The sequence below is a fragment of the Alligator mississippiensis genome, chromosome 3, assembly GCF_030867095.1.
Source record: "Alligator mississippiensis isolate rAllMis1 chromosome 3, rAllMis1, whole genome shotgun sequence".
NCBI classification, from domain to species: Eukaryota; Metazoa; Chordata; order Crocodylia; family Alligatoridae; genus Alligator; species Alligator mississippiensis.
In genome coordinates this window covers 54,091,659-54,105,164 of record NC_081826.1, presented here as the reverse complement: position 1 = coordinate 54,105,164, position 13,506 = coordinate 54,091,659, and the positions used below count along the sequence as shown (strand labels likewise).

General features: G+C 46.7%; 1 protein-coding gene and 1 long non-coding RNA gene across 4 annotated transcripts in view; one reads left to right on the top strand and one right to left on the bottom strand.

Annotated features, from left to right (window-relative positions):
• Window positions 1–13,506, top strand: part of LOC132249292 (uncharacterized) — a 63,676-nt gene that overhangs the window by 33,667 nt on the left and 16,503 nt on the right. The gene's annotated exons all lie outside the window — the stretch shown is intronic.
• Window positions 1–13,506, bottom strand: part of TPD52 (tumor protein D52) — a 52,984-nt gene that overhangs the window by 27,372 nt on the left and 12,106 nt on the right. The window contains exon 1 of one of the 3 annotated variants that reach the window (XM_059723953.1): window positions 4,148–4,208. The exons of the other annotated variants lie outside the window; for them this stretch is intronic. Within the exon in view, the coding sequence (XP_059579936.1) occupies window positions 4,148–4,193 (46 nt within the window). The 5' untranslated portion in view covers window positions 4,194–4,208. Of the gene's footprint in view, window positions 1–4,147; window positions 4,209–13,506 lie in introns of those variants that run through there. 3 annotated transcript variants of the gene reach the window in all.

Below are 13,506 nucleotides of genomic sequence, written 5' to 3'. Positions count from 1 at the left end.
GAAATCTACTGTTATTGCTCACATCTTAGTCCAACTGTTCAAACAGTGGCTCCTACCCATGAAAAGATTCAACATCCCTCCCGTTTGGTTGTCTGTCCTCTACTACAAAATGACAGTTGAGGGTATCCAGAACTTCACTACATTGATTGCTGGAATCAGTTTTCAGTTATGGCATGGCAAATTTATAAACATTTCTTTGCTTCTCCCTTATCCCCCCCCGCCAGTGAATTTACAGTGCACAATGATATATGTCTTCAGCTGTCATTTTACCACATAAAACCCATAAACCATGGTCCTGTTTGAGCCACCAGACTACCTACTTGTAGGTATGAAAAAAGCATATTCAATCTATTGCACCTCTTATCTGCAGGGCTGTAGCATACTTAGAGAACATTGTTTGGACTTGTGAAATGCAAAACTATATTGCTAAGTTTTCTGATAGGAATATGATGTTGACATTTCAGCAATCATGGGAGAGAGAGGCTGAATGAAGGATGGTTTGAAATATGGAGGAAAGTCAAGTAAAAGTAGTTTTCTAAGGGAAGTTTTAAGCTTATTACATTTGCCTACTTTTATTCTAGATGTCAATCAGTATAAGTCTTCCAACATGCACAGAGAACTGTTCTCCAATATAAACTGTTCTCATCAAAGGAGTACACAGAACTAAAGCAAGATTTCACTAGCATCCTCTGGGTATTTCAGCATGAGGATTCAATAAGAGTTGGTTTTCCCTTGGAGTCCATGACGATTAGGTAGGTCTAAAACAGAAACACACAAGCAAAAAAAAAAAAGTCATGATTTCCCTTGATATAATTTATTGATTATTTTTACTGGTTTATGCTGCCCTTTCCATAGAAAGGGCTCATGGGAGCTTACAGCAGTAAAAACAGAAATTTATTTTAATAATTTGTTTTAATTTTTAAAAGTTGAGTGTCACAAAACAAATTCCCACCCCCCAAAGTAAAGAGCAATCCACTCCACTGGCCTACTCCCACTCCCTGCCTCTGACCTAGAAGAGCATCCCCGCACCCAATGCAACCCAGCCTTCCTTTCCTTACTCCACAAATTCACTACAGGCAACCCCTGCTTAGCGCTCTTAATTGGTTCTGGGAAAACCAAGCGCTAAGCAAAACAGCATTAAGTGAAACCCATTTCCCCACAGGATTTAATGTAAATAAATATAGTTGGTTCCACACAACCTGCAGGCCCAAACCCCATGCTCCTGCTGCCCCGCCTTGGGCCCTACCAGCCAGGGATTTACAGCAAGGAGGCAGCGAGGCTCCAGCCGGCATGGGGGAAGCAGTGGGGCCAGCTGCCTGCCAGCACTCGCACTCCACTCCACCTAGCAGGGGCTCCCTCCAGGACACCCAGCACTGGGACTATCTGCCACTGCCAGATTGCTGCAGGCTCATGAAGGTGTCCATGCCCGTGGACGAGCGAGTGACTGGAACACGGCACGGGTCCAGTCCTGGCCCCACTGCGTCCAGGGATAATGCACACGTGGCCTGCCACTCCCGCCTCCCTGCCAAACCAGGTATGCTCATGCCCCCTGCCCACCTGCCCCTTCTTGCTGCCGCCAACATTCCTGCTGTGCTCCTGCCACCCTGCCCTGGGCACCAGCCCAGGCTCCGCGGTCATACCGCCTTCCTCTCCCCCTTTCTCACCACCGCCACTCCTCCCTGCTCGCTCCAGCACCACGTGCAGGAGCAGATCCCACTCGCCTGCTGCCCTCGCTGGCAGTCACTCGCCATTTCACTTGCTGCCGCCGCTGTTTCTCCCCAGCCCTGCACTGAGCATTATAACGAAACGCTCTAAGCACTAAGTGAAACCAAGTACGTATGTTAAATGAGTGCTATAGCAAAACAGCAGTAAAGTGAAACCGTGTTAGTGGAAATACAGGCAACTCCCACTTAAAAAGGTTCTACCACACCCATTCCCCTGCCTCATGTGTAGGTAGTCCCCTCCCCATTCCCTTGGATGTCACTCCCACAGCCACACCTCCCCTCCCTCCCTCAGGAGCTATTATAAATGGTCTTTGTAGCACAGTTCCCACATGAACTGAGAGATCCGGTTGCAAAACAAACTGCCAAAAATGTAAGGTTTTGCACTGCATAGGAGTACCTTAATGACGTCTAAAGTAAGAGTTCGATAGCTGTACCCCCGCTCCCTTCAGCTGCACCTTACTGTAGTGTTAGGATGGGATACATCTGCAACTCAGTAACACAGAAGCAGTAACAGGGCTGGTCTAGGTTCAAGTTACACTAAAAAAGACGATCAAGAGTGCTAACTTTCCAGACATAGTTCAGAAAAAGTGAAATCCAAGTCTTAAGCTTTGCTGATGCTATTACATGCAACATCAGCAAACCAGTCTGCTGAGAGGTCGCAGATTCAGAGGATGGGATACCTATAATAAATCAGGGCAATAATTTTTAGACGTACCTGCAATAGAAACTTCTGATGGTAGAGCACTGCTATAATCAGCATTTCAAATTCTGAACAGTAGAACATTAAAGTATGCAGAGGAAATGCTGGCTGTTTTACAACTGTCGAGACAGCACGAACAGCAGATCAATAAGATTAAGTAGTCACCCCCTTGGTTATTTACACAATTTTAAAAAGCATTATTTGAAAGACTGGCAAGAAGATGAATTACTTGTGACTAAGATGTCTGAGCTGGTTACAGCAAAGTTAAATTGAATGCAATGAAACATGGCTTGACCGGGCTCAGCCCAGTGTTACCACCAAGATTCTTACATGGTACTGCCATTAATGTCTTCAGCTAAGAGTTGGGGGGAAAAAAAAAAATATTGCTCCAAACATTCCCAGGGTTAGTATCTAGCATCAGCAATGCATGTACAGATTACTTATAAAAATCCTTGTGCAGAGAGTTTTCTATGTAGCCAGAAAAAGAAAAGTTAGTTATTCAACACACATGCAAAGCACTTCCCTCAAAGACTACCTTAAAGTCTGAAGGAAACTTCACTTCTGCTAGGCCCAAAAGCTAGGAAGTGATTAGAAGTTGCAGAAAATAGAGCAAGATTGTGACCTGTGTTATATAAATCAGGCTAAACAGTGGTCCCTGCTAAAATTTATACATGTGGGGCTGCTGTTCTGATCATAAGATAAAGTTTTAAAAGGTAGTGAAGATGCAAGCTAGAACTGAAACATCCCAGAGCAGCAGTGAAACCTACTCAAGTGTCACCTGTAGTGCAACTTGTCTTTTCCATCATGAGAGCATCTATTTGCCCTTCGGTTTTCACTTTCTTGGGTTAGTGAACCTGCAGCGAGTATAGCAGGAGCCAAGAGTAATGTTAGTTTCTGCTCCATTAGCACTATCTTTGTTTCCTGTGGACCAAGGGATATTCTCAGACTCAATGCATCCATCAATCTCTGCCCTGCCTCTACTATTCTTAAAAAGGCACCACTACTACACAAGTTAATCCTGATAGAACTACTAATTAATAGATTGTTCCTGTTCTTTAGAAAGAAAAGCGACCTAACTGCTGCTCTCATTAGTTCCCATGACCATGTATTTCTTCCTAGCAATCTAATGTTAGTACTTCATGACAGTCTTCCTACATCTGCATAGCATCTACAAAGGTGGTCATTTCAGTCCAATTTGCCAAGCATCAAAAATGAAGCCAGTACATGGCAATTACACTGAACAGGGCCAGTTAAACTGTGACTAAATCCCAGTTCACAGACCAATTTAATTTTTACTGCATTAAATATTGCTTAAATAAAAACTAAATAGATGTTAATGAAGCACTAGCATTGGTCCTTCTGGGAGAGGGAGAAACATTCCTTAGACACTCAGGGAGTGGTACTACACAGAGCAGGACATTTAAGTGCCTTGGTCAGGGACACTTTTTTTTAAAAAGAAGAAATTATATGCTGAAAAATTTAAGAAGAATTGACTACTGCTCTTATGTGGGCTGGTAGATTATTAGCATGTCAGTTAGCAGGGCACAGCCATATTCTATGGTTGAGCTAGGGGCCAGTGAAGCTGTGACCAAGTGTTCTTAACATCATAAAATTAGGAATACTATTACATTACTATGTCATGAACTTTGGGAAGAGGCAAGACAAGATAGGGTCAGTGATTACAGCAAGTTATCCTGACTTTAGCCAGCACTTCAACCCTTACCTTTTAACAGACAGCAGTCTGTTATTTCAGTATTTCCCAATTTCATCCAATTTCCTGTTTTCCTACTCTTCCTGGAGTATTCCAGTTTTCTTTTAGTTGTGAAGCATAAACCACCTAAAACCTTAAAACCACATAGACAGTCTAAGCCAAAAGTTGAATTGCATCACTTTGAATTTTAAACTAAGAAGTCTTGAAAAGACATCAGCTTTAAAAAAAGTCTCAAAACAGGAAAAAACCTGTACAAAAGCAAGATTTTAGGAAGGTGGAGCACCATCTCTCCTCAAGGAAGTATTTTTGCCTTCTGGCCCCATTGTTCTTTGTACTCACACACTTATAAACAACACCCTCCCCTCACTCACATCCTGTACACACACAGCCTTCCACAGATTTGTCTACAGAGCTACAGCAGCTGGTTCTAGCAAGTATAGGGCAGAGCACACCCAACCCATCCAAATCTGCTGACACTTCAGATTTTTAAGTCCAGTGAGGACTGTAGAGACAACCTCCATGGGGCACATCCAGGCGAGCATGGATGTATGGTATGTGATGCTCCAGACCCATCTGTGGCATCACACACTGCACATGCAGGCATTTGGGGGTTGACCCTGGGAGATCCTGGGGTAAAAAAAAAACAACCCATGCCAAAAAAAAACAGGACGGCAATGTAGTGGCAGTGTGCACCACCCAAAACCAGAGCCTGGCTGGCCAGAGCCATGCTCTGGCTGCAGGCCAGGCTTCCTACTGCAGAAACACCATAGCAAGCATCAAACTTGGTCACCAGGAAGCATTCCAGTATCCCACAGCTTCCATAATACCTTACTAGCTGAGGCCTCATGTGCAAGCATCTTGTACTATGGGACTGTTGTAATTTCTTTTGAGGAAATCAAGGATTTTTATTTCAATACAAAAACATTAAGAACAATGGGATGCTCAGCATTTTCTACTGTAAACATTATGTTAATATATAATTTGTTCCAAGTAATGAGATTTGGACAAGAGCTGGCTACAAGAAGCAGCATGATGAGCTTGTTACTAGAGCTGGTCAGGATTTTCCAGCTTCTGGTTTAAAAGCTGGAAAGGAAGTTAGATAGGCATCTTGGAGGTTAGATAGGCATCCAGCTGGGGTCATCTAAACCCAGCACTCTTTCCTGCCTATGCAGGGGGTCGGACTCGATGATCTATTGAGGCCCCTTCCGACCCTAACATCTATGAATCTATGAAAACCACAGAAGAAATCTAACAGATTGAATTCTGGGTGGTTTTGAGAAGTCATCATGCAATGCTGGTGTCCTGTTGAGTGTTTTAAGTTTCTCTGCAGCAGTTTAGCTCATCCCAATTAGCTTGCATTGCTTAATAATCAAGAGGATGTAGCACTTCCTCCATGATGTGAATTTGTGTTATGACCAAAGCAATCAAAATCCGTAATGTACTTAAACCCATTAGTAGTGAAATCTGATTTTACAGAAGCAGAAGTGTGCACATACTATTCCAGCAACAGGACTGGTAGTTTAGTTACTACCAGTTTTGTTAAGAGGGATCCCCAGACATTAAGAACCAGAGTTCAGCATTGGAACAGACCGTCACCCTCAAAACTTTATTCAGTTTTTGTCCATGTTCATCAGAACTAGTCTTATCATAGAATCAGGATCGGAAGGGACCTTGCAGATCTTCAGGTCCAACCCCCTGCCTGGGCAGGAAGAAAACTGGACTCAAATGACCCAGCCAGGTAGGCATCAAGCTGCTTCTTAAAGACCCCCAGGGTAGGAGCCAGCACCACTTCCCTTGAAAGTTGGTTCCAGATCCTAGCCGCCTTAACTGTGAAGTAGTTCTTATGGATGTCTAATCTAAACCTACACTCCAACACCTTGTGGCCATTATTCCTTGTTACCCTGGGGGGCACTAGGGGAAACAAGGTCTCCCCCAAACCCTTCTGGTCCCCCCTATTAAGTTTATAGACAGTCACCAGGTCCCCCCTCAGCCTTCTCTTGTGAAGGCTGAACGGGTTTAGGTCCCGTAACCTCTCGTTGTAGGGTCTGCCCTGCAGTCCCTGGATCATGCGGGTAGCCCTCCCCTGGACCCTCTCAATGTTGTCCACATCCCTCTTGAAGTGGGGTGCCCAGAACTGGACACAGTACCCCAGCTGTGGCCTGACCAGTGTCACGTAGAGGGGAAGGATCACTTCCTTGGACCTACTTGAGATGCACCTGTGGATGCACGATAAGGTCTGGTTAGCCTTGCCGACCGTGACCTCGCATTGTCGGCCCATGTTCATCTTGGAGTCAATAATGACTCCAAGATCCCTTTCTGCCTCCGTGCTCTCAAGAAGGGAGTTTCCCCACCTTATAAGTGGGGAGTGACTTTGCAGGAAAGGACTCCTTGTGTTGCCTAAAGCAGCACAAACTGCCCTTTCTAATACCCAACAGATTAGGTGAATGCCAATGTGCTCTGTACTCCCCTTCTGAAGCTTAGGACAATAACTATTTCACTAAAAATTAAAAATCTCCATATCCTCCATGTAGAGTGTCCCCATTGCAATGGCTCGCAGACAGCATAAGCAGTTGCACCAGTGCAACTTACTGGGATGTCAATCAAGAGAGAAGCTACAACAAAACTATCACACCAGCCATTCCAGGAAGGATGAAGGAATGTTTGCACCTTTTTACTACACCTTGTTCAGGTCTTTGTATGGATTTCCACAACTGCACCCACATAAAATCTCCTTGGAAAACAGGCAAGGGATTTGGATTTTAGACACAGAGAAGTCTATGTATTCTCCTCTAGCTTAGACTCAAAGGTTCAATGTACTGTTATACATAGAGGAAAGTTATGGTCAGATTTTCTCTTCACCTGTCAAGTAACCACTACCTTCCTGGATCCTTATTGCCATTTGGAACTCCATCTACCACTCAGTTACCCTGGATAAGGAAAAGAAACACCCAACTAAGCACCCTAACAACTATACCAGAATCAAGAAACTACACTAGGGAAATAAGAACAGTTCTAGAGAGTTTAACAGAGTCTGTTCAGCTGGAGGCATTAAAAGCTACCCAACTTAGCAGCTGCAAAAGTAAACAGCATTAAAAGGTTAAAAATAATATTAACTATTAGAAAACCTGAAGAAATAGTATTGGAATAGTAGCCTGGCTCCTCCTAATGGTGTTCTGCCAATACAGCAACTTATTTTTTTTTAAATGAGTAAAGAAACTAGTTTTTTTCTACTATTTTTCCCTGCCATTGTGGAGACTAAGCTTGTAACAGCCTTATCCACACCAAACAGGTCATTCTATAAGTACTCAAGTACTGCTAGCTCCCAGGAGTTAAGCAAGTGGATTTGGAAGAACAGTCCTTTTACTTTCTAAATAGTCTTTAGTCACTCTTGGGAATCAAGTCGACTATGAAAAAAATCTGACAGACAGAGAGCGATGCAAGAAACTTACAGGAAAGCACGGATGCCATTAAACATCCATTGGCTGGGATGATCTAGTTGGGGATGGTCCTGCTTTGAGCAGGGGGGTTGACTATATGTGACCTTCTGAGGTTCCTTCCAGCTCTATGATTCTAAGCAGAAAACCTGGGTATTAGAGGTTTGGATACCCAGCCTACATTTGTCCTGGAAACTGCCACTCAAGTTTACAGGAGAAAGCAGAAAAACTCTACCGAAGTCTTAGTGCTGGGGCCTCTCTCTTCGGAAGCATCCAGAAAGCCTGCAGTTCTGTCAGATCCTCCTCGTATTGGTGGTTACTCCCAAGTCTAGTGATGACACCAAAATGACTTGAGGGAAAACCAGACAGTTGCCAGGATTCCCTAGAAACTATTCACTAGCTATTAGTGAGGGGGAGTTTCTATACTTTTCAGAGAGTAAGCACAGGCTAATCATTCTTGCTAAGTACAGACATTCAAAAAGCCCAAGCTTGAACTTTTTCAATTTTTTACAGGTCAGCCTAACTTGCATAGATTGAACCAAGAAGCAAGCCGATAGACATTCACATTTTTGATTCTGGAAATGTAGCCACGTGCCTGCAGTAGTTCAGGCTAGAAGCCAGAGGCGCTAGAACAGCCCTCCCTTCCCTTCAGGCTGGAAAGAAACTTTGCTGAGGGGGAGTGTGGCCAGGGGAGGGGTTTAAACCCCCACCCTGGCCTGAAGGGACCCCAACCAGGGTCTGCCCAGCTTTTTCCCTCTGCTCATGGCTCAGCATGGTCCAGGACCCCCAGATCCTCCCTCCCAGCCAGGGGGTGATCCCACTGCAACTTCCCAGCCTCCAGGGCTGGGGTTTCATTTGAGGCAGCCCAGGAGCAAAGGTCAGATGGGGGGGGTGCTTAGCCCAAAGCCGAGGGGGGGGGGGGGGGGGGGGGGGGGGGAGATAGCACACAGGGGCTCCTGGAACAGAGTGCGAGGGAGGTGCTGCATGTCCCACTTGGAGCTGCGTGCCACCCTGGGAGCAGGGCCCAGGACTCTCCCAGGTTGCAACCATCGCAGGCTGCTCTGCTAGCAGGGGTCCCGCTGCCACTGCTGGTCCACAGGGCCGAGTACACACAGTGGCACCGCAGGTAAGCAGGAGTAAAGTGTGGTGAGATGCCTGGAGGCTCAGGTAGGGCCAGGCCTGCAGGGAAGGGCTTGAACAGGCCAGGAGCATGGGGCAGTAGAAGCCAAGCTGCGCTGGCTCCAAGGCAGTTCCCACCCTGGTGGTGCCGGGTTGCCATCACTGCAGGAGGGAGCTGAGCCCAGAATGACCTGCATGCTCCTCTGCTGTGGCTGCCAGAGCTCACAGGCACCATGGGGCCCCTCCCCTCTATGTGCCTGTGCTGCCCTGTAGGACCCGGGCCTTCCCCAAAGCTGTGGGCCCAGCCCTGGCTGGCGCAGTGGGAGCAGCAGATGGAGCAGAACACGCTGCCCCACAGGCCCATGGCAGGAGCTGTAGCCACCTCGCCCGCAGGTCTGTGCTGGAGCCGGTCGGGGCTGGTTATGCAGGACCCTGCACAACACTGCCCTGCAGCTGGGCGGTTTGGAGCTGCTGCCCACCAGGTTCAGCCCCTCACCCCACTGTGGGTCAGTCTGGATGCAGCGGCACCTGGCCAATGAGCAGGATCACGGCCAGGCCAGTCTGGGACCTGGCTATGCTGGGGCTGCCCCATTGCCGGCAGGTCCTGACCATGTACCATGCCCGGCTCCACTCTGCTCCCCAGCAGCCATGGCCTGCTGCATCGCATGGCCCAGCCCCCGGTTTCCTCCCCACCTAGCTGCACCCCCCTTTCCCCATCCCACCACTGGAGCATGGCACCTGGGCTGACCCTGGCCCCTGCAGCAACATGCACAGCATGGACTCACCCCCTCATCCCTGAGCACTGTTCCCTGCATCCACCAGACTGCCAGATGCCAAGCTGGGCACACCCTCCCCTACCTGGTGGCAGTGGTACAGCATAGCCCTGTGTACCAGGCACCAGGCATGAGGCACTACCTCACCACCAATGTCAGGGGGCCTGCCCTGGCTATACTGGTAGCTGTTGCCTGCCACGTGGGCAGACAGTGGTGGCAGGGAAGCCACAGGGGTAGTTCCCTGCACCTGGTACACACAGCCATGCTGAATCACTGCTGCCAAATAGGGGAAGAGTCAGCAGTGCGCACGCAGCTTGGCTCCTGGCAGCTTGGGAGAATGCAGGTAGTAGTGTTCAGGGTTGGGGGGCAAGCCCATGATGTGCATGCAACTGCAGGGGCAAGAAACCGCCAAAGCGTCACTCTCCAGCAGGCTAAAGGGGCCGCAGAGCAGGAGCAGTTACCTCTGCTGCAGGCTCGGTGCTAGTCTGGCAGAGCCAAGCCAAGCCAAGCCAAGCCAAGCCAAGCCAAGCCAAGCCACGCCACGCCACGCCACGCCACTTGAGCTGCTTCCTCACCCCCGCCAGCTTGGGTCCCTCTGCTTTGCAGGGCTCACATCTAGGATGAAGCTACCACTGCTGTGATCCCTCTGTGTACGTCCCCACCTGGGCTTGGGGCCATTTTACTTCCCCTCCCTCACCGCAATCTGGCCTTTGCTCCTGGGCTGCCCAAAACAAAGCCCTGGCCCTAACAGCTGGGAAGGTGCAGCAGGATCACCCAGAGCCCCACTCCCAGCCAGGGGGTCTCAGGTCATGCTGAACCAGGAGCAGGGGGAGAAAGCTGGGCAGACCTGAACTGGAGTCCCTGCCAGTGGGACAGGGGAAAGGAGAAGGGAATTAAACCCCACTATATCCAGCTGGTCGCTTGAGGCTGCTGGTGGGGCTGGCCATGCCCCCAGCTGCTTCAGCAGCAAAGGCAAGGGGATATAGGGGGGTGGAAATGCCTGATGGGCTGCTCCACCCCAGCCATGCAGACCTTGGCTGCAGTCCCCCAGGGGGAGGGGAGGAATAAACCCCCTCTCTGCCCCCTTTGCCTCAGGGGGTAACGCCAGGCTGGGTCTGGCCATGCCCCCACCCCTGCTGTGGCTAGAGCACAGAGGGGCAGGGCCAGCCCGCTCTCTGGAGCAGACAGCCCAGCCCAACCCAGGGCTACAAAGTGTGCCGAGATGTTGGGGGGCTCCAATTTAAACTTAAACCAGGAAGGGGTCTGAGACAGAAGTTCCATAAAACTGTTTGACACAAACCAGTTAAATCTGATACTACATTCAACCAGGTTCATCTTAAACCAGTTTCAGCCATTTTGAAACTGGTTTCTGTGCACTGAGCTTCTGTTCTGTTACAGGTTTAAACCAGTTCCTGATCACTTAAACTGGTGTATAACTTCTGTCCCTAGCCTCTAAAATTGATGGTTTCAGACTTCACTATTCCACAGTCCTAACTGACTGAGGGAGAACTATAACCTCAATGCAAGTCCTCTGCAGAACACTCCATGCTTCTCTCAAGTAGTCTGGCATTTTTTTTTCCTCGAATGCAGATTTTCTACTTTGTCAATATATGAAGACAAAGCACCACTTGCCCCACCTCTGCTGCAGACTCCATATGCACTACACAGCGAAGTGTGGATTCAAATCTCTAAGTACCTATGATTACATCTGGAAAGCAAACATTAAAAGAAGATTATGTGGTAGCCACATAGTTAGAGCAGGTACAAATTAAGTTCATATTCACCAGAAGCACATCTTTGGCATCTCTTCTAAACAGATGGTATTCATTATAATGATTTATAGTTAGTGTGCGTGTCTGGTATCCTCAAATTCTTTATTCAATCATCCATCACAGGAGAAGGTTAAACGTTAGTTGCTTAATAGCTGAACAAATGTTCGTAACTAAGCAATCAATTGCTTTCTTCTCTCCTTGAAAGCCATTACCCTCCCAAGCTCAATATTAGCGAGACAGCGCTCTCAATATAACAGCTGGAATTCTGTTATGTTCTAATAATATTGCACAATAAAATTTTGCCTTCCTGAAGGGCTATAATAGCAAGAAACTGCACCAAAGTTGCAGTATCCCATTTCTACACAACTCTGCTTTCTTAATTTACCTACAAGTTGCAGTGTGTGGCAGGGACAGGCTCCCAGCCCCTGCCATGCTCCCACAGAAACATTCCTAAGCACTCCACTTGTATGAGGTATTCCTATCCTTCCCTCCTCCAAGTCTTGAGACACATTCCTAAGTGCAGGAAAAATAAATGGTAACTGTACTAGTAGCATTTCCCATAATAGAGCTCAAAGTAAAGTTTAAAACACCGTTCCTCATTCGTTTCATTCACAAGGTGTTTAATATCCTGCAGATGGAGACTGCAGAAGGTTGCTACAGACACCAGGTACCCCAACTATTACTTTAGGCATCCGTAGACATGGCCCAGCACATCCAGTTCTTGTTATAATTAAAATATAAGAACTATTGTTTACACTCATGTTATTCTTCTATGCATACAGATAGCTGTAATAATGGGTTTGAACATTATTCTACATTAAATCTAGCAGATGACCCAAAAAGGGACTGTGTTCTTATTAAAATATTACTTTTAAACAGACTGCAGCCAACATCTGTCAGTGCAGCAGACTGCATTATTTACTTAAGTGTTTGAGGCAAGATACTGAAAGCCACGAGTACTAAATAAAGCTAAATTAAGATCTGCACCCTATTTCCCCTTGAAAGCCTCCACACCCTATACATTCATAGGGGGAGCAAACCAGAAAGCCATTAATAGGACTAAACCTTTGAAAGAAGCTGCTTCTTTGAAAGTAGGAGAGAAGGGTAGTATATTACTCCAAGGACAGACAAACTGTAGCATGTGTACTGGAAGTGGCACTGGCAACCTCTGCATGGTATGCAGCAAAGAGGGAAGGGAACAGGGAACAGTAGCAGCTATGGCAGGAAGCAGATAGCAGAACAACAGATCAGTCGGAGGAAAGGGATCAAAGTGGCACTCAAGGAGGGTGCAGGGCTTATTTTGTGGCAGGTGTGCCACCAAGTTTGCACCCTCCTCCCCCACTGTATTACTCCATAGGGAGTCTAAACAATATGAAATTTTCATTAGTCACCAAGTATTTCATGTGACCTCATGCACTCCTCAAGGAAAACAAACTTGAAATAACTGCAAGTGTTTCTTAATAGGATTTGTTTTAATGATGCTTGAGTTCAAGTCAGACTAGCGTAAGAAATTAAACAAACTGGTTAGCTTACAGAGATATTGCTATCACATGAACCCACCAAACCCATCACAAGATTTTAAAATCATCCCTATTAAATGGTTTTGTTTTGTTCCCTTTCATCATTTCTATAGCAGTTTTGTGGAGAGTTTGAATAAGCCTCCAGGACTGTTTTCAAAGAAGCCTGATTTTGAGTATTCCCAGAGCCCCCAGCAGAAATTAGAGAAGGAATTATTCACCCAAAAATTTAGTTGCTTGCTCTAATAAATACTTTTGGCACAATCCACTTTAAGAATTAAAGTCTGCTAGATGGCATTTAAACAATGGAGAAGATCCCTGCCCTGACTCTTACCATCTGAGACAAAACAGCTGACTGAACACCAATAAGCACAAACTAGCCTAGAAGTCATTGAAGGATATTTATTCTTGTTTTCAACTATTGCTAACTTTGTAAACATTATGGAAAATCCATGGAGCATCTCAAAGCAGTGTTTTCATGGGGCTGTTTTGACACAAAGTCCCAGCTGGTTCCCAAACAGTATTTGAGAGGGTGACAAGGGAAGCAGAGGAAGGGCTGTTAGCTTTCTTGTTTTCTTAACATAAACAATAAGATAGTCGCAAGAAGGTACTACTGCAAGTCACCTTTGGGGGCTGCTTTGGAAGTTACTCATTGCTCGAGTCTGCCACAAGAGCATTGGTTCAGCCCTGAGAAGTCAACAGTAGAAGAAGGGGGAGACTTCTGAAATCTTCCAAGTAAATAAATTCACTCCATTT